General features: G+C 43.5%; 1 protein-coding gene and 1 long non-coding RNA gene across 25 annotated transcripts in view; one reads left to right on the forward strand and one right to left on the reverse strand.

The window, feature by feature from the left end:
* The window catches only part of JAKMIP3 (Janus kinase and microtubule interacting protein 3), a 248090-nt gene that overhangs the window by 137015 nt on the left and 89641 nt on the right, over window positions 1–21434 (reverse strand). For 23 of the 24 annotated variants that reach the window (XM_053310606.1, XM_053310607.1, XM_053310604.1 and 20 more), the window contains one exon: window positions 6021–6259. In XM_053310606.1, the coding sequence (XP_053166581.1) occupies window positions 6021–6161 (141 nt within the window). In that variant the 5' untranslated portion in view covers window positions 6162–6259. Of the gene's footprint in view, window positions 1–6020; window positions 6260–21434 lie in introns of those variants that run through there. The other variant, XM_053310623.1, reaches the window with a different exon arrangement.
* On the forward strand, window positions 639–5417 carry LOC128351244 (uncharacterized). Its single transcript, XR_008319661.1, has 3 exons — window positions 639–845; window positions 1987–2029; window positions 5182–5417. It is a non-coding gene; the product is annotated as an uncharacterized LOC128351244 (long non-coding RNA).

Here is a 21434-nt window from a genome sequence, read left to right on the forward strand (position 1 = left end):
CACACTCCTGGATGTGAGGGCGATCTGGTTGCGACATCTGTCACCCCATTGATCGCCAGGGTTGATTCGGATACACACTCCTGGTGATTCATTAAATGAATAAAGAGACCTTGTCTGACATTTATGGGCTATTTTAAAACTATATTGGGTTGAATATATGTTTTGGAATGTTAGTTAATAAATAATGCCTTGAATCACACACTCATGCAGCGATGAAAATGGTCTCATGCAGCCACAGATTTCCTAGGTGTATAAAACATATAAATACTCTGGTCAGTGGCACAACAAGCCCTGAAGGGCCTGTGTGCAAGAACTGAACATGGGCCCCATCAGATAATTACCCCATAAGGATGAATGGGAAACTCAAAAAGATTAATACTGAGAATTTCCTGCACTCCCTCCAAGTTAGAACTCTCTGTTTAGGACTGGTAAAAAAAAAAAACTTTTATAAGTTTATAATGCAGATTGGTGCACACCAACTGCATCTCTCCCCAGTGCTGAGAGATGACCCTTTACCCCCACCTCTGCAGGTGGCAATTATGACATCACCTGTAGTGTCTCTATTATGATGTGCTCATTGTCTCCCAGGTAATGGCTAAAGCTCCATCACCAAGCTTTAGTCAGCAAGGTGTGGAGGATTCAGGAGAAGAAGCAGCATCTCACAGGGGCAGCTTGGTTTCCCTCCTCCTGTCCCAAGAATAGATAGGATAATCATGGCAAACCAGTTGCGCCCCTTTTAAATATACAAATGAGTGGTAAGGCTGCTAGGAAAGGTCCTATTCTAGAACAGGAATTTGTACTGGATGGAGGCAGATGGAAACAAAGTGATCCAGCAGATTAGGCAAGTATTTCAGAAATGCCAAATTGTTTCACTTCCTTTCTTTGTTTGGCTCTGTAAATAACCTTTGTCAAGGCTTAATTCTGGAGACAGTAGGGTAAAAGATACTACATTGCCTGGAGAGGAATCTTCACCATGGAAAGAGATCAACTTGAACAGGAAACTACAGACAAATGAACAATAAGACAACATTGCTTTGGGGAATCATATGGAAAAGTGAAAAATAGATTCCATCAAGTTTAAGCAAATAAATTTATAACAATAATTGTGACAAAATATTAAGGAATGATGCAAGGTAAGGAACATAATTTGTTGCACTGTTTCAGCAAAAAGGGAAGCAAAAATCTTCAGATATTAACATCACTAATAATGTTAATAATAGCATCACTATTAGCATCACTAATAGCAGCACCCCACCACCCCCACTGGACTTCCCCAGAGTAGGCAAGGATGCAGGTGGTCTGTTTCAGGCCTTCTTTGGCCCGGTTTGGGCCTCTGCCCATGCATGGGGGCCATTTTAGTGACCTCCACGCATGCGTGTGATCATGCAAATACCGTGGTCATGCAAATGGCCTCTGTGCATGTGCAAGGGTCACTAAGATGGCCTCCACATATGCACAGAGGCCCGAACTGGGCCAAAGAAGGAACTTGGCCACCGGCGGCCCTGCCTGCTCTGTAGGAGGCTAATGGAGGTAGGGTGAAAGCCACCAATGCTATCCCGCAGCCACTGCCACAGATGCCACCACTTGTAAGTAGTTATTTACTCCCCTCCCATCTGCTCTACCCTTAGGCAAGCCCCCCTGCCCCTTTACTGGTAAAAGGGAATCATCACCGGATTTCCCTTTACCAGTTGAGCTCCGAGCTGACTCGGTTTGAACCGGGCCCAGTTCAACCCCAAACCTGTCAAGCTGAGTTGACTCAACATCGAGTCCAGCTCAAACTGAGCCGGCTGGCACATCCCTCCTTTATTGCTAAAGAAAGCAGCCATTTGGTTTCTTTCCTAGAAAATAAGAGGCAACACCATCAGAAAGTGCTTTATTAGTAGGGAATGCCTTGGCTTGAAATGTATGGTTTTCAATCAGTTTTAGAAACTAACAAACTCGTTACAAAAATTATGATTATACACATTGTTGCACTGTTTCAGGAAGGAGGAAGTATAAAAGATCACAGGCGGTCACTACCAACATGGAGGTAAGTCCTTAAGAGGTATGTCCTTTCTTGCCAAAGTAAATGGCTACTTGATTTCTTTGCTGGCCCACTGGCCTTTTTCAGATCAACCATTGAATAGAAGGTGTGCAGACTTTCAAGGATATTGGTTGCTTTTTAATGATTTTTTAAAGCTTCTAAAGATGTTCAAAAGTATCATAACTGCTTTGTTTTGCAGTAGAAAGCTATCAAAAGCTGTGGAACTGAATCCCCCACTCTGTCCATCATTCAAGCCTCATTTTCAGGAAGCTGCTCCTCGGATTCTTATAAAAGGAGTACTATCCCCATTTTAGACCACTTTAAGTGGCGCAGTGGGGAAATGCTTAACTAACAAGCAGAAGGTTGCTGGGAGGAGGCAATGGTAAACCTCTCCAAAAGAAAACCACAGGGCTCTGGGGGTGCCAGGAGCTGAAATCGACTTGATAGCACACTTTACTTTGCACCCCATATTGTAACTCCAGAATCGATGGGCAGAAAGTTTTCAGAATTCATATGTGAGTAACACATGATGGTAGCATTAAATGTGCTGGTATTCAAGGAGATCAGTCTGCCTGTTGATTTTTAATGACTTTTAACATATATCTATATATTTTAAACAAATTCATTAAAAATCAACAGGGAGACTGATCTCCTTGAACATCAACACATCTAATACTACAATGCAGAAACAATTTCAGAGCTTTATGCCAAGCCATTTGCGAGTTATTAATATTTTTGTGTTTCCCATTTATTCTTATTGGGAAATTATAATTTAAGAGGGAAAGTCAGGTGCAGCTCCCCCTAGTGGCAGCCTGTGTTCACTGCACACATTTGCTCAACAGTAGATACACCCAGGACTTTGGTAATCTCTCTCTGTGACATATTTCTATCCTACATTTTAATTTGAAGATTGCTAAGGCACAGCAACATCACATTAAAAACAATAATGAAATAATTGAAAGCACAACAGAATAAGATAAGAAAGGTCACAGCAAAAATGCAGACTAATTTAATATTAAAACTAGTAGAGCAACAATACAAATCAGTTGTCCCCCCAGCCCAAACTAGGGGTGTGCACAAAACCAATTGGCCTAGTTTGGTTTTTCACCCCCTCAAAACTCCCCAGTTTGGTTCAGTTTGGGCGGGTTCAAAGTTTTTCATATAGATAGATAGATAGATAGACACACACACACACACACACACTTACCCCCGCCGGGGGTGGTGGTATTGCTGTGGCTGTTCTGTGCCTGCCCTCCACTGAGGCTGCCATTTTAAAGGCAGGCACGGAATGGGCCAAAGACCACCTGAACTGGGTGATTTCTGGTAATAATGGAGGCCGGTGAGGGAGGGGAACCTCCGGACACCCGCCACGGCTGCGCCTCCTAGAGGGGGTAAATTGATTTATCTATCTATCTATCTATCTAAAACTTTGAACCCCCTCAAATAGGTCAGGGGGTTTGGCTTGAGGCTGAACCAAACTGGGGGTGGGGGTGGGGTTCAGCTCGACATCGAGCTATCAAACCGAACTGGTTTCCACATCCCTAGCCCAAACACGTGCTAAAAGAGCGAGGACTTTGCTGCTCACTTAAAAGCTGAAATGACCAGCGGGTTTGACACAGCCTGACTAAATTTATTCAAGGAAGTCTCATAGAAATTAAAAGGTCAAGTTAGGCAGGCCTTAACTTTAAATTCAAGGGTATTTTCTTGAGTAAATTTAGCCAAGTTGTCAATCACTGACTGCAGCAATGGCTGCTCAGACCGCTGTAGGAAGGGTTTTTCACAATCTCAGTGCCACAGCTGTGAAGATTCCAGCCCTATTCAGTTATTCAGGAAGTGGGTCCAGAAGTCCCATCTCAGCCTATCATTCATTTCCCCTGCCACACTGCTTGCTCACTGTTACTGTGGCATTTGTCTGAAGATGTGAACTCCTTACCTATGATGTGGGCATTCCTGTAATCTGGAAGCTAAGGCACCCAGTCACAGAAATGCCCACTATTCACAGGTATTTAATGAGTGTTGCCACTGGTTCACTTCCTTCTCTTGTACCTTAAGATACTGTTCTCCCCCCCCCCCCACCACCACCACCACCACTCCCCTTATATATTCTTCCTCTTGGTTCTCTTGTTCTTCATTTGGTTTACAGTATTATTTTTATGCAAATAATATTCAGTTGTATCTTTCTGTTCTGTTCTACAAAATGTGCAACCGCCTGATGTGTTTTTCTAGTGTGTTTATCTAATCATATTATTCACTATTCAGAAAATTGATCAATTGTTTTTCTAAGAGGTCTTCTTCAATTTCATGATACCTGGGTGATCCGATAAATTGTTCTGCATTTTTGTAGCTATGTTTGACAAATCTTTCTTTTCTCTCACAGGAGTCCCCTTTTGTTAAAACTTGTCAATTTATCCTTCACAATATTTATTTATATTCCAGCCTGTGTTTCAGTCTGTTTTAAAATTTCACCTCTCACTAGTCTGTGCATTCTCAACTGTCTTATCTGTCCATATTTTCTGTGAGCTCCTGGTACCTGGCATTCCCATCTTCACTTTCACCTTCTCCTTGCTATCAGACTTAACTTATGGATAATAAAGTACTTTAAAGCTAAAACTCAGTAAGTCCAAACATCCTGACAACTAAATTCCAAGTTCTACACATGCACACCCCTCATGATCTGCAGTTAGCCAATAAGGCTGGCTCACATCTCAATTTTGGCTCACAAGAGGAAAAGAGCATTATGATTTGAAGTGAAAAATAATTCATGGAAAGAAAAGGGGAGAATTTTAACACTTGTCAAACATGCATGTAATATTATTTCACCAAGAAAAATATTTATTATGGGTATTATCACACTGTAAAGTAACTGAAAGGCAATGCTATTATTTTGGCTTTCATTTTTCTAGAAAAGAAAAAGCATAACTTGCCTGGGGAAATTCATGAATTTTCAAAGTGATTTGCAGGTATTTGTGACATTGCTAGTCTTATCTAAACACATTTGGCCTCTGTCAAAATAATGGAGAAGTCTCATCCAAGAAAGAACTTCCAAATTGTCTTCTAATTCCATATACGGTGTAATTTCAGTAGTGGATGGACCATAGCTTGGTGACAGAGCACTTTATATAACCTGATGTGATTTAATTATTATTATTATTATCCAGGTTAAATCCAGGAATCTGCAGTTAAAGGATCTCTGAGAGCTCCTGCTGTAGATCAACCATACAACGAACAACCGTACAATTCATTTCAGGCAGGAAATCCAGCGGGAGCACAATTTTCTAGCCACCATTTCCATATCTCATTAAAAATCAGAGTTTCCATGCAAAGCAAAGCTTTGACAAAATATAATTTGTCTTCAGATTTGTGAGATTATTTTAAAGCAAATACAAGCTCGAGGCTGTCACCCACACAGTAACTGTGGATAATTTAATTTTAGAATTAAAAGTTAAATTGTTCTCAATATAAATTGCCACGTCAGCCTGTTTAATGTGTATTGTATATAGATTTATGCCATCCCCCCCCCCCCCGCCATCTTGGCAGCTTCACTTCTTGGTGTACAGTACATGCTGACAATACAGCTGCTTTTGCCTCCATAGGGGACCAATTAGAGAAGTCATTAAATAATTCATCAAAATGTGCATTCATATAAAGAATGGATCTAAATAACCTTCAGGTTTCATTCCACAAGAGTAATATTAAGAGGAGGATCCTTGTTTAATGTTTACTCCAACATTTTATGATCAATTTGATTGTACAGATCTAGGGCTATGATGTATTACAAAGAATAATCAAATACATTGACACACATGCTCTCTTTAACAAGGGCTAAAGTGTCATATGACCCCACAGCAATGAAATATACTGAATGGCATGGTGGTTTCTGCATTGGAAGAGGGCTATGGAATGGCTCTCAAGTGCATTCTGGCTCACCCCACCATGTCGTAGTCTATGTAAGAAGATAACTTTTATTTGGATTAATGGGGAACAAAAAGATGCACACCTTACTCTTTTCTTGCTGAAGCTCTATTTGAATGTCTGTGAGTTTTGCCCTGAGCTCTTCATTGGCAGCTTGCAATGAAGCTAAGGCATCAGGTCTTTCTCCTTTAGCTCGAAAGTTGGCAGTGGCACCCTTCTTTGACATCGTGAGAAAGAGTGACAAGAGGGGTAAAATCCCAAGCAGAGAGAACCTGCCGTTCTCGTCTATCCCTTGGTTCTGTTCCACTCCATTTTTTCATTCACCTGTAAAAAGGGAAACAACCATTGTTGTGAGTACTGGAGGGTCCACCATTAGCATACCAGAATACAGCAAGTTTAATGGAAGAGAATGGAAAAGAAGCCCTCTTGATGAATCATGCAAATTTTGCCCACTCGTTTACCAGTAGGATTTTGAAATGTCAGGTCTTCCCTAAGTGATTTTGTCAATTCTAAAGGGACATGATAAAGTGGAGGCAATATATTTGAAACAATTTTCTTGGAATGAAAGCTTTTGAAGGGATTTATGCAGGCTAGATTATGATGTGCTGAGGCCCTAAGCCATGTCAGGCTTAAAAGGCGCCATATCGTTACAAAATATTTTATTATTCTAATAAAAGGACAATGAAAATAGAAATAAACTTTTATTTTCACTAGGCAAAAATGCAGCGAAAAACCAATAATCTAACAGAACCGCTTATCTTGCAATAAGCCTACTTGTCTTAGAACTCATCTTTAAATGAAAATATGCTATGTATTTTTATCATTTTTTAAATTCAGAGGCCTCTCATAATATGAGGCCCTAAGCTGTAGCTTACTTAGCTAGCTTGTCTAAATCTGCACTGGATTTAGGACTGGATTTAGGACTGGACTGGCACAGTTCCACCCCCCTACCCACTCTATTGCAGGTTGATGTTTGTAATCTCTGCACAGTATGATTCAAAAGTAACTAGGTTGTCTGTATATACCATGTGCATAGTGGGCTCTGTACAGATTATCAACAACGCTATGGTTTGACACAAGTATTTTTTCCTATAGGTTTTATCACTGTTGGCGTGGTGGATGCAATAGAATTCTAACAACATACTCAACATCCTATTCTAGAGTACTAATACAATACTTTCATTTTGAGCAAAGCAATAGCAAAGGGTATCAGGCCACAGTAGTGCTCTTGCACAGCTTCTGTTCATTCCAGTTGTAGGCTTATTAAGGGCAACGTCCCGGTGGATTGTGCTCTGTATGATTGTGTGCTTAATTACACAAAGAGGCTATTCTCATGATGGGAGAAAACTAGGCTAAAAGAGCCCAGCCTGGTTTTCCACCATCGTGAGAACCACTGGGCTCAAGGGCAAGCCAGGTGGTTCTCTGGTGGCTAGCCCACCAAAGAAGCCTTCTCCTTAAATGGGGTTAGCAGAGCGAGCACTCCACTAACCCTGTTCCCCTAACTGTGAGTCGCCACGGTGTGGCTCCACACCACGCCGACTTGCAAAGAGACCCCCGCTGGGAGGCTAAAACAAGCCTCCCAGTCTCGGGGGTCTCCCCAGCAGAGGCGTATCTAGGGAAAATAGCGCCTAGGGCAAGCATTGAAATTGTGCCCCCTGTCCAAACATCTGACACCCATCTTTCAGATAACTTTACCATAATATCAGCTGAAAAATACAAGTTTGAAGCTCTCATACAAGTCATATGAATATGTGTACAGTGACTTATATTAATTTTTTAAAATTTTTTTTTACCTGTAGCCCCTTGGGGGGGCTTCCTAAAGGCTGTGGGGGGAAGTCTGCAAAGGTTCCCCCTCCCCCAGCTGGCCTCTAGGGCCTCACAGGGACCATCTGAGCATGTGCGGTGGCCAATTTTCAAAATAACTTTTTTTAAAAAATGGCAGCTGAAAACAAAATGGCCACCACGCATGCTCAAAAGGGCTCTGTGAGGCCTGGTATGGCCTAGGGCCTCACAGAGGCCATTTGAGCATGCACGGTGACCATTTTGTTTTCAGCAGCCTTAAAAAAATTTTTAAAAAATTTTTAAGAAATGGCGCCCTCCCTTCAAGTGGTGCCCGGGGCACGTGCCCTGCCTGCCCTATCCTAGATACGCCCCTGCTCCCCAGGATGCCCCAGGCACTTACACGGGCCATCCTGGAACTTCCGGCGGGTGGGAGGCCCCTGATCCCTGCAGCCCCTACCGGCTCCATGATGGAGCTGATAGACATGTGGGCAGCTGACCAGTTGTCCAGCAATGAGCGACTGCTCATCTGTGGGGAGAGCGGGTTACAAAGCGCAGTAGGGCTTTCCACACTGCTTGTGTGGAGAGCCTCATAGTGTTACAACTGTATATTGTTGTCACGGCTATTCACTCTATCTTGGGAGGAGAGCTGGTCTTGTGGTAGCAAGCATAAATTGTCCTCTTTTCTAAGCAGGGTCTACCCTGGTTTATATTTGCATGGGAGACTACATGTGAGCACTGTAAGATGGTGCCATCTGTGAAGAGCATCCCAAATTCAATCCCTGGCATCTCCAAAATAGGGCTGAGAGAGACTCCTGCCTGCAACCTTGGAGAAGCTGCTGCCAGTCTGTGTAGACAATACTGAGCTAGATGGACCAATGGTCTGACTCAGTATAAGGCAGCTTCATACGTCCCTATCTCTGTATTTATTTATTTATTTGCAATAATTTATTATTTAAAATAATAACAGTAATAAAGCATTAAAATGATTAAACCAATTTAATTTCTGGTGGTAAAAATGCTGAATTCTAATTTATGAATTTCCAGTTGAAGCAAAATGCAGCAGATATAAAAGAGGCTTTACTTTCTTCTATACCTAAAGGAGTAAGAAAAATATGTTGTCAGCTTGTATGTATGTCACTTCAAGATGGCACAGATTCCTTTTGTATTCAGGGCACTGCTTTTTCATTAAAACTCTGTGGTATGTCTAGAGATTAGGTGCTGTATCTACTGGTAAGTCTTATTATCCTCCATACTTTAAAGAGCTTAGAATTCGCTGTTAATTAAATTGCACAATGTTCACTGTAAACAAATGGGAAGAAATATGTCGGGTGTAGACCATAACATTTCCAATCAAATCAGTGGAAGTCTTGCTTGTGAAATGTGTTTATAATTTAAAAATTACTTTAAAGAATATGTTGCACTTGTGCAGGGCTGTTGCACAAGCAAGTTGCACCCGGCCTGGAATTTATTTTCTAGACTAGTTTTGCACTAGTTGTGCAATTTCTGGCATGCTTCATATGTTTTGCAGAGACATGATCTTGCACTGGGGTAACTTTGTTGCACAAGCACGTCCTTAGTCTGGATGTCAGTCAGCACCTCCAGATTAGAAAGGATATTTTTGTTAGACTGCTGCACCCAAGTCCCCTTATCACAATCATATTTTAGGTTTCAATGTAGGCCATTGAATTCTCCACAGAAAATACCACATTCACCTTTTAATTGGGCTAATAACAATCCTAGGATGTGTGCTTGTAAAACTACATGACTATGCATTGATTAAAAGATATTGTTACTGCTAATAACAGAATGACTACAAAAGCATTCCAGCTATTGTGTTGCATGCTCTGCACATTAACAATGCAGCTCATAGATCACTTTGGCTAGCCTATTTGCACTTAGGAAATTAGAATCCCAATAAAGTGGGGATATGCAGGAATCGTGAATCACAGCACAATTCAGAACTCATCCCCAGCACCTTTAAAATGGAGGAGAGCAGGTGCATGCCTGCTCCTCCACTGCTCACTGCGAGTTCCTGAATTGCCAGCACTCCTCTCCGCTATCTTCATGCACCGGCGGCACCCTCCCCAAGCTGCCCTCACATGACACTGGCATGCACATGGCCTCCGTGCATGCGCAGTGGCCATTTATTTATTAGATAAATTAAATTTATTTAAAGTAAACTTTAATAACAAGTGAAACTGTGGAAATTGATTAACTGTTTCATTATGATTTTAAAGTGTTTATATTAGCTGTCTTGGGGCTGTTGCAAAAGGAGTATTAAAAAATAGTGGGGTATTGTGTATATCACATGCACACACAATTGATTTCTCATGACTTGATGATAAGGTGGATTGATTTTAAATCAAGGACATTTGAATTATTGATTTCAATCACATTTAAGTCACTAGGAGAGAGAAAAGGACCAGTTTATAAATCACTGGTTTAAATCAAATGGTTTATTCATGGTTTAGTAGTGACTCAGGCCCATGCACTCCCCGTTTCCCTTCACTCATGAGAGGTGACAGTGTTGCACGTCTGTTGGTAGTTTGAAACAAGCTGATATTTCTCATCCTAACCTAGCAAATCCTGGCTTTTTCTAATCAAAGTTTGTGAACAAACCAGCATGCATCTGATGCATTTGTAGTCCATGAAAGCTGTTGCTATACATAATGTCTTTCAGGTGCCACAAGACACTTTGTTATGTCTGAGATCACACAAAGCCCTATTCAGACATTACTTTATATATGCATACAAGTGTCCATACACATGTACATATTTTTGTGTGAATTACAGTATATATATTCATACAGAAAGGTAAAATTGTGCCGTCGAGTCGATGTCGACTTTTGGCAACCACAGAGCTGTGTAGTTTTCTTTGGTAGAATACAGGAGGAGTTTACCATTGCCATCTCCCGTGCAGTATGAGATGATGCCTTTCAGCATCTTCCTATATCGCTGCTGCCTGATATAGGTGTTTCCATACTTGAAAAGTGTGAACCAGTGCACACACCTTCAAATGCAGAGTACAGATAAGATGTGTCTGCTGGCCACATGGAATAAGGACATGTGTGCACTGTGAGCATGCACATCCTTCCCCTCACCCCCAGCAGGCTGGGGCACCTCTCCCTAATCACATGGGACATGAGGCTGAAGGTTGGTCCTCTACATGCATTCCAAATATTAGCTATTATATGTGCCATCTGTAGAGGAGTATTTTGGAATAACTACTGCCCCACATGATTAGTGAAAGGCAACCTGGCATGCTGGAAGGGAGTGGGGAGGGAGAGTCCATGTTCAGGATGTGCCCATGTCCTTATCCCCATGTGTATGACCAGCAAATTAGCATTTGAACCAGTCCAGTATGTGAATAACTGTACGTGCATACACTGTACACAGACTGTAAATGTGTTGAACAAAATATGTGAATAGGGCTGCATGATATAGAAGATTTATTTGTAGTAACTGATCTCCGAGAGCCAGCTATCCCAAGCTCATGCCATGATGAGAGCCATTGGCTCACATGTAGACTAAGGGAGCACCAGCATGTTCAACAAAGCATGGGTCCTGCATGCTGAATGTAATGCAGTATGGACATTCAAAGAGAGGAGACAGTTTTCGCCTATCATTCCTGCCCCCAGAAGTGCCCTGCAACCTGGAGGACAGTGCAACCCTCTGGGACCTACAGAAGCATTTCTTGGAAAAAACCACATCCCCCACAAACAAACCGCAGAGCTGTGCTAGTCTGCAGCACAGCAGCACCAGCACTTTGTGAGAAGCACTAGTGCTTCCATATGAGCAGAGGCGTAGCTACTATTGGGCGACCGGGTTCAAAGAACCTGGGCCACCGCCCCTCAGGGGCCATGCACCACAGCCCCAACACACACACCCACATTTGACATCAGACGTGGGGGTGCTGGTTTAGCTCCCAAGTGGGGCCACACACCCCTCTTTGGGAGTTAAATGGCCAGCACTGCACTCTCAGTGTGGCCAGGAGTGACTCTTCCCTGCCTTAAAGGCAGGGAGAGCCACTTCTGGCTGCCCTTCAAATGCTGTGCTGGCCCCGATCTAGCTCCCAAATGGGGCCGTGTGGCCCCATTTAGAAGTTAGACAGCCTTTTGCAGCACGGCCAGAAGCGGCTCTCCCTGCCTTTAAGGCAGGGAAAAGCCACTCCTGGCTGCACTTCAAACGCAGCACTGGCTGGGATCCAACTCCCGAACAGGGCCACGTGGCCCCATTCAGGAGCCAGACCACGCCCCCGCATCTGACGTCAGGGCCGCCACAGTGGCCGGACACGGGGTGCCCATGGTCTGGCTCCGCCAGTGCATATGAGAACCAATGTTCCCACTCAGCCATGAAGTTCATTGCCTAGTAACTAGTGCACATTATTGTTGTGAGAATATAATGGAATGGAAGAACCATATAAGCAACCCTGAGCTCAATGGAGGAAGGATGGGCAATGAATGAATGGCTGGCTGGCTGAAGAATTAATAGAATGATGTTATCTGCCAGTGCTGGGAGCCAATCCTATTCCTGCTGGCATTTTCATATTCTTGGAAATTCCTCCATCATAAACATTGAAGCCTTCTGTAGGCCCTGTTCCCACCATTTTCCTTTGCTATGTATCTAATGCTTGGATAAGAATGACTGCCATCAAGTGAAACATCTTTGGTTTATACCAGGAGTTCCTAACCAGTGGTATTCCAGACGATGCTGAACTACAACTCTCATCACCCCCATCTACAATTTATTGTGGCTGGAGATGATGGGAGTTGTAGCTCAGCAACATCTGGAGTACCATCCGTTGGGAACCCCTGCTTTATACTAGCATTTGAGAGGATTCATACAAGTTTGTTCTTGATTGCAGGAGCCTAATAATTACCAACAGCCATGACTATATAATGTGATTTATGTTCCCGATAAACTGAAGTTACATAATATTGTCACTGCATTCGGAAGTATTTCACCTTTTGCAGAAAGAGTATCACTGTGCTGATGGCAAACCTCTCTATAGGCCTTTTGACCTATTTCTGGGATGCATGTATCGGGTCTCTTTTACCATAATTCCTTCCAAAGAGAATACCTCTCCAGTTGTTACTATGATTTATTTGATGCAATTGCACACAGACTGCGTCCAAAGACTTTCTCCTTTCTCAGCAAGCTGCTATTTACCTTGCATCTGATGGGAACAAAATCCCTGGTGGCACAAGCTATCAGCAACACCAACATGTGACCTGATTTCTTTCTCATGATCAGTAATTACAGTTCAGTTTTCAATAGGCTGAGTGCTCTTCAGTTCATAACATCAGGAGGATGCCAGGAAAGGCTGTTCAAAATGTCAGATTATATCAAGTCCATTAATAGATCAAAAATCAGAGGCTTCCTTCTGTGTTGTTTAATTGCATGCCCCAGCTTAAGTCTCTGTATGCCTGTGTTATTTCTTACAAAAACACACACCTGGGAACAACATGCTAAGACAATGCACAGGTTCCATAATACTCTATACTGATTTGTCCTTTTCACATTTATAATGGTGCTGCAACGAGACAGAATAATATTCCATGTGTCTTTTCACAAGCTCTGTTAAGCTCTGCTTGTAAACTTCCCAGGGGCACTGAGTCGGCCACTGTTGGGAACACAATACTGGAAGAGATGAGCGGATGCTGGAGGGTCTGTTCTTAATAGGGAGTTGAGGGCAGCCTTTCCAAGCAAAGCTTCCTTGTGGGTGGGTGGGTGGCGGTGGTGGTAAGGAGCAGAGGAGAGAGCACGGGAGATGTATGGTATCTTTGAAACAATCTATTTATTCACAAATGTACAAGTAAAAAAGACATTACAGTGCACACAAACAAGAACAAAGAAGAAGGCAATGGGAGACAGCATCAGTCCAGCATCCTGAAATCCAAAACCGGTCCCCCAGCAGTCACATTCAGAGCTGCTTAGGTCTAATCAAGAGGTGACATGGGAGGTCCATGAAAGGATCCCTGACATCTTTTTCTTTTGCTAGAAGCAGTAATGGAGGATGGTTCAGATTGAGATCATGCCACTGGAGGGGGGATTTAGCCTGCCCTCCACCACACACACCTTGACTCCAACACAAATCCCTTCCATACAAATCTCGGCATTAGCCATAGAGTGGAAAATGTACAGGCAAAACACAGGTTTCTATATTCCACCACCCCCACCCCATCTCCCATGGCAAATATGTTGCTAGCATTGCTCTTCTGCGGGCTCCCAGAAGCCTGCTTTTGTCTGAGACCACGGATGTGGTCTTCTCACTTTTAACATGCTTCTCACTTTTAACATGCTCAGGAGTCTCATGGGATCATGAGCTCTCCATTTGTTGGCACATGGGGACCAGTCACTTAGCATGCAGTGGGACAGTTACCCCACCAGAATTAGCAGCTGCCAAAGCCAAATTGAAAAGGAACTTCCCTATGCTGGGATGCCTAAGTAGACTTCTGAAGTTAACTCACAAAAGTTAGCTTTTCGTTCAAGATCTTTCTTCACAAAGATTTATCCCCTCTTGGTCTACTTCCCCTCCACAGAAACCACAAATGAACAAAAAACCAACTACCTCAGCAAGGAAGTCAGAGCTAAAGTACTGATTAGTTTACTAGCTTCTTCCGACCTAAGAGATACCATGTTTGCACATCCATTCACTCCATTTACGTAACAGGGTACACGTGACCCATTCAGAACACTGTGTTGTAGTGCAGCACAGCAAACACACAGACAATGGAACCTTTTCAGATTCCCCAGAATTACCTGATTCAAGAAAGAAGAGCAACGGGAATGTTGCCCCATGACACATTTTGGGCTTTAATTGCCCATGGTTCCTTGAGTCAGTGTGCTCAGCTTGGTCTCCTGTGTGCTTCATTTGGTGCTCCATTTGGATCCCAGTGCACGTCCTTTGGTTCTCACAACTTGGAGTTACCCACGATTTGGGCGCTAGCTCTGACACCCACCATTAGATCTGACACCCACCATTACCATCACCAACTGGGAGTGGAGGCTGCCCTCTTTTCTCCCTTGTGAGATTCTTGGATGCCACGGTGTCAAACAGAATGCTGGACTAGACAGGCCTGTAGCGTGATGCCGCCGGACTTTTTCTTATGTCATCAGGAAATTCATTCATGGATCTCTCATGCCATGTCTAGTTTGGCCCTTAGTTACAGCTTTCCTCACATTTACCAGCCCTCAGACTGGGTGTGTATGGAACATTATTTGTGGTCCGAACTGAATTTGGACCAAACTGTGGTCCACGAACTGTGGTTTAGTTGAACTGACCGGCTGGGCTGGTAGGTTTGACAGAACCAGCTTGAACCAATTCAACAGTTTGAGCCAGGTTTAGTTGAAGGTAGCAACTAAGAGAGGTGAGGCTAGACGGGTGAGGGGGGTAAGAGGAATCTTTAGAAGTAAAGGAGATGGTCTCTTACCAGTAGTACCAAAGCTGAGCAGCAACACTCCCTCCAGCAGCCCATGTGTGGCAGTGGCAGCGTGGCTCCAGCACTTACCAGGCCAGGTGAGTGCAGGAGCCATGCCACCACCTTGCTCAGGCTGCTGGCAGGAGCGCCACTGTTCCAGGTAGCTTCCAGGTAACCGGCACCAATTACCTGGAAGCTGCCTTGAGCAGCAATGCTCCTGCCAGCAGCCCATGCAAGATGGCGGTGTGGCTCTGCCACTCACCTGGCCTCTGTGCATGCCTGGAGGCCAGGTGACCGCCAGAGCCACGCCACCGCCATGTGCAGGCTGCTGGCGAGAGCACCAATGCTCAGCTTTGGTACCACTAGTAATGGGCCATCTCCTTGACTTTTATGGCCCCCTCTGATGCCACCCTCATCCCTCTTGCTCTCACCTTCTCAGCTGCCATCCTCAGTCAAGTCCAGCTCGAACCATCAAACTTGTTCGCTTTGAACTGGGTTTGGTTTGGTTTGATCACAGACTTGTCCTCTATCCTGAAGGGTGGTCTGGTTCACAATCAAAGTGCTCAAACCATCTTGGTTCGTGGTGGACTGATTTGAGATTGAACTGGTTCTGCAGACCCCTAAAATCCAGTATTAACCCATACTGTAATCGTTAAAATACATTCCAGGTGATTGAAGACCCAAACAGGCTGGGATCTCCTCCTGTCCATTAACTAGGGTTGCCATATTAAAACTCTCCAAATCTGAGTGCCCTAATTCACATGTTATGCAAATTAGTGTGTGAATTTGCATATCATGCAAATTATGCAGATTAGCTGGTAACTGTCCAGATGACTTGTATTTGCTCTGTAGACAGTATTGTACTCCAATGCTTGGGAAGGATCTATTTATTTGACCATTTACCTGAGCATTAAACACCTAGACTTTATATCCCAACACTTTCCAATATACAAGGCCAGTTTTTAACCTTGACTAATAAGAGGTGTGCAGTGCTGTAATGGATTCATCACCAACTGCAGATTACCACTCCACTCCATTTTTCAACACTTGAATATGCTATTTATTTATTGGTGAATAAATTTATTGGTGAATAAATATGCTATTCCATTACTGTTTGGAGGCGGTAATGGGCTAGATGACGGATAATGAACTCAAGTTGAATCCAAATAAGATGGAGGTACTGGCTGTGGGTGGCTGGGACCCGATAGAGGGTTTAGATCTGCCTGTTCTGGATGGGGTTACACTCCCCCTGAAAGATCAGGTATGAAGCTTAGGCGTGTTCCGGGACCCAAAGCTCTCCCTGATTTCTCAGTTTGAGGCAGTGGCCAGGAGTGCTTTTTTAATCAACTTTGGCTGATACGACAGCTACGTCCATTTCTGGAGGTAAATGACCTTAAAACAGTGGTACATATGCTCGCGACCTTCAGGCTTGACTACTGTAATGCACTCTACGTGGGGATGTCTTTGTACATAGTCCAGAAACTACAACTGGTACAGAATGAAGCAGCCAGTTTGGTCTCTGAGACAATTTGAAGGGACTACATAACATCGGTTTTAAGGGAACTGCACTGGCTGCCATTATGTTTCCGGGTGAAATACAAAGTGCTGGTTAATTCCTATAAATCCCTGAATGGCTTGGGTCCTCCTGGACATTTAAGAGAGTGCCTCCTTTGTCACGAACCCTGCTGACTATTACAATCTTCTGGAGAGGTCTGGTTATAGTAGCCATCAGCTTGTTTGGTGGAAAACCCATGACCGGGCTTTCTCTGTGGCTGCCCCAGGGCTTTGGAATATGCTCCCTGTTGAAATAAGAGCATCTCCTTCTCTGTTTGTTTTCAGGAAGACCCTCAAGATTCACCTCTTCTCACAGGCTTTTAATAATTTGTTTTAATAATTGTTTTATGTTACTATTTTTATTTCTGTTTTTATGATACTGTTTTGTTTTGTCTTTTAATCTGTGCTGATTTTTAAATATTGTTTTAAATTTTGTACACCGCCTAGAGATGCAAATATCAGATGGTATAAAACTATAATAAATAAATAAATAAATAAATAAATAAATAAATAAATATTTATTGTTTTAAGTGTGCTAATTTAAATATGCTATTTATTGGTGAAGGTGAAGATACCAGTTAAACTGGTGAAGATACCAAATCAAAGCTCATGCTGAGGAGCAATGCTGACTCTGCGTGCATTTTCATCACCACTAAATTCTGCAATTGACCCTAAAAAACTGACACTAGGGATTAAGGCTTTCATGCTTGAGCCTTGTCATGGTCACCACATACATCCTAAGATAAGAACATAAAATGTAACTCCAGAATGCCTCCTTTTGAGTTACAATACTAGTATAGACTGGTAAAGAGTAGGGGGCAGGGATATTTCATGGTGGCTTAAAGCAAAAATAAAAAACACACAAAAACAATGTATCTATAGAAAATAAATGAAGACTACACTTAGTTTAGTTATTAGTAGCAGCAATAGAACAAAAATACATTGAGGCTCTTCTCATGATTGGTGAGAAGAGCCTGGGGAGGGTTAGTGGGGAGAGCGGGCTTGGCCCGCTCTCTCCACACACGAGCAGGCAGTCTGCTCTGGGCGGCCGAAGTGGCCGCTCACATGACTGCCGGCTACGTTACGGAACCGGCATGTGCTGGGAGGATCGGGGGCCGCGTGGCCCCCGGAAGCTCCAGTATGCCCTGCACAATTGCACAGGGCATGCTGGAGAGACCTCCGAGCTCGGAGGCTACTTTTCAGCCTCTCGGTTGGGGGTCTACTCATGAGTTGCTGCGCCACGGCAACTCACGATCAGGAACCCTGGGTTAGCGGAGCTCTCGCTCCGCTAACCTGGGCTTAGAGGAGGGCTACTTAAGCGGGTGATCCGTTTAAGAACCACCAGGTTCACAGTCAAGCCTGGTGGTTCTCACGATAGCAGAGGCTAGCCCGATTTTCTATCATCATGTGAATAGCTTCATTGGGTTTTTCAGTTAAGGCTGCAATCCTATGCACACTTACTTGAGAGAAAATCTGATTTAAACCCATGGTACTTACTTCTAAGTAAGCATCAACAGAATGGATTGCACTATAAAGCAATAAACCTATATCATTACAATACACAGAAAGACAGTGATTTACATCAAAATCAAGCTATCCCCTCAACTGCCCTATAGAAACTCCTGCTAACAAAAAACAAAGGGAACATTCCTCAGGAGGATTATTTATTGTGTGAACCTCTCCCAGCCAGCCTCCTGTGCTTCATCTGTCATTCTCCAAATCCAACAGTTGAACAGAATAGTGAGCACACAGTTTGCTCCTTAACTCTGCTTCTACAAGGGCTAGAGTTTAGCTTTAAAAGAAAAGAAAAGCAAGCAAGCTGGGAATCCGGCCAAGATAATCCGTTAACTGGGCACCAGTGAACATGCTTAAAATCCGGTAAACACCCAGAAATCAAGGGGAGATGGCATCCTTACCATTAACTAATGTCCGCTATCTCTGTGAACTATCAGGCCATGTCTGTACACATGTACGATCAGGCGTGGAGCCAGTCAAGCGGCGGCCTGGGTCCAGCCCCACTCGGTGGCCCCCTCCAAATGCTCCCGTGCGAGTGACGTCACATGCACGGGGGCATGGCTCGGGCTCCAGAGGAGCCCAGAGCAAACTTCCCCCTCCCATGCCCAGGCTGTTGAGAGCCTGTGCAAATTCTGCCACCAGTTATTTCAGGCAGTGCCACTGCCCGATAGAACATTTTCCATTCTATCCGTAGAAAGGGAGAGGAAGGGGAAAATGTTCTATTGGGCAGTCGGTGCTGCCTGAAACAACTGAAGTTGATGAATACCTGAAGTTGATGGGAATAATACTTTGATACATATCCTGTGATTAGTCCTTGCTGGTTAGTCCTTAGTCCTTAAAAAAACTGTTCGGATTTCAGTAGTTTTCGCTTAAGCTTCTTCATGAAGGACTTCTATATTCTTGGTCATTTTTTATGGTAACATTTTCTCAGAGAAAGTTTCTCATTTTCTCACTACTTCAGATGAAGTTCAAGACAATTACACCTCTATGTATATAGAAGGATGGACACTGTTGATGTTATCCATTACTGGAACACCACCCTTTGCTCTTTGAATCTTTACATGTTCAGTTTGTATGTCTATTATGAATGAGATATCCTTCATGTGCATTATTTATCCTTATGCTTGTGCCAGAACTATTGGCTTATGGTACACCCACTGAGATATGAACTACATTATATGCATATTTAAAAAAAACTATTCTATATATTTAACTGATTTTTTAAAAAATGTTTATATAGATCAGTGTTTCTCAAACTTTTTGGAGTCAAGGACCGCTAAATTCTTCGTGCAGAGTTTCAAGGACCGTTACATTCTTCATGCGCAGTTTCCCGGACCAGCAGTTAGTAAAGGGGTTGGTTTCAAGTCTGTCTATCTATCTATCTATCAGACTTCTATACTGCCCCAAACATGCATCTCTGGGCAGTTTAGAATGAAAATAATATAAGCATTAAAATAATTAAATTTGGAATCTTTTGCAAACATGGAATATTAGGGGTTCTTAACCTTGGGTCCCTCAGTTAAACTCCCATAACCCCCAACAACAATGGCATTTGGCCATTATGGCTGGGGATTATGGGAGTAGAAGTCCACCAACGTCTGGGTACCCAAGGTTGAGAACCCCTGAATCTAAAAGCCTGGGTGAACAAATTTGTCTCCAGTATGTCTTCAGTATGTGTGGGGTGGGGGTGGAGGTGCTTCTGATTACTCAGTGGAGAGGGTATGTTGGGCCATTAGAAAAATTCAAAAGCTACATGGGGCCAATGAAAACAACATACAAGCAAGCCCCACTGATGCAAAAGGGAAACAGCGTTCCCTCTCAAGGCGCCTCGACCACAACAGGCAGCTGGGTTTCAATCAACCAACCTTTGGCTGCAAATAATGAGCATGCAAGAACCAGCAGCCCTTCAAGTGGCGCCCACTGCCATACTTTTTCCTCCATGCCCCCGCACCGCATACAGTTTGAAGCTGTAAAGATAGGGAATAAGATAGCTGTAGGAAGATCTCAGCAGCACATGGAGACAAGGCACAAGAAGGGTTCCATGCCTCCATGATACTCTTCCTCTTCCGTGCCATGTGCAAAATTGAGGAAGTGAGTGCCTTGATTTCAGTTGGGGGGGGGGTTGACCCCCAGTCAGGGACCGGCACTCAAGCCTTCGGGGACCGGCAGCGGTCCAGGGACCGGTGGTTGAGAAACACTGATATAGATTAATTCTGCATTCACATGGTTTGTTGGTTGTTTTTGGTTTTTCATTACGCGTGTGGCCCCTTTTGTATTTGTGTCAGTTGAAAATACTTGGCACAAAGCAGTGTCGATAGTACAGTGTCGGCAGCATGCCTGCAGGTCTAGCTGCCAAAAGGACCAAAACAGGACATTCCTGCCCCTCAATAACGAGGTATGTCGGACTATGCAGACCCTATTTCAAAAGGTAAACCACTCATGGGAGGAATCTTCTCACCTCAAAGAGATAAAAGTGAAGCACTCTGTAGGAGTGGCACACATAATCAGCACATTTCCCACCTCATTATACATCACCAAATTGGCTGATAAGGACCCAGCAGAGACAAGCTTATTAAAAATGATGGGCGTGCCTCTTTTGGACCTCAGCTCTAAAATAAGTACTCAAGTACAGCTATTCAACATACACACACATTTGCATAGCTCATTCTTGCTTCTTTTTTTGGTCTGGCCAGTTACACCCAAAAGTGATTAAGTCCACACAGTAATGGACACTATCTATCTATCTATCTATCTATTTATTTTTGCAGGGAATCTCCTACCCTTCCGGGAGGGGGAATGACATGGAAACTGCCTCAGGGCACATTTCATGGTATATCTGCCGCTAACCAAAGCACATGGGCTTGGAATCTGTTTGGATTACACTATCCAACAGGCTCTCAGACACGCGAGTTGTAGCCCTTTGTGCCTCACTCTTCTTCCCCACTTTCTGCTTATTACTCGTGAGGAGGAAAAGGAGCAAGACAAGGCTGTATACTTTCTCCAATTTATATGGTGAACATATACTGAGAAAAGCTGTATTGGAAGAAGATGGGCATGGTTTTATAGTTGGAGGAAGAAATATCAATAACCTGCGCTATGCTGATGACGCCATTCTGATAGCTGAGATTGCGGATGATCTGCAAGCTCTAGTAATGAAAGTCAAGGAGCACAGTGAAAAAATGGCACTACGATTAAATGTCAAGAAGACTAAACTAATGACAACGGGT

Source organism: Hemicordylus capensis, chromosome 3 (genome assembly GCF_027244095.1).
Source record: "Hemicordylus capensis ecotype Gifberg chromosome 3, rHemCap1.1.pri, whole genome shotgun sequence".
NCBI lineage: Eukaryota > Metazoa > Chordata > Lepidosauria > Squamata > Cordylidae > Hemicordylus > Hemicordylus capensis.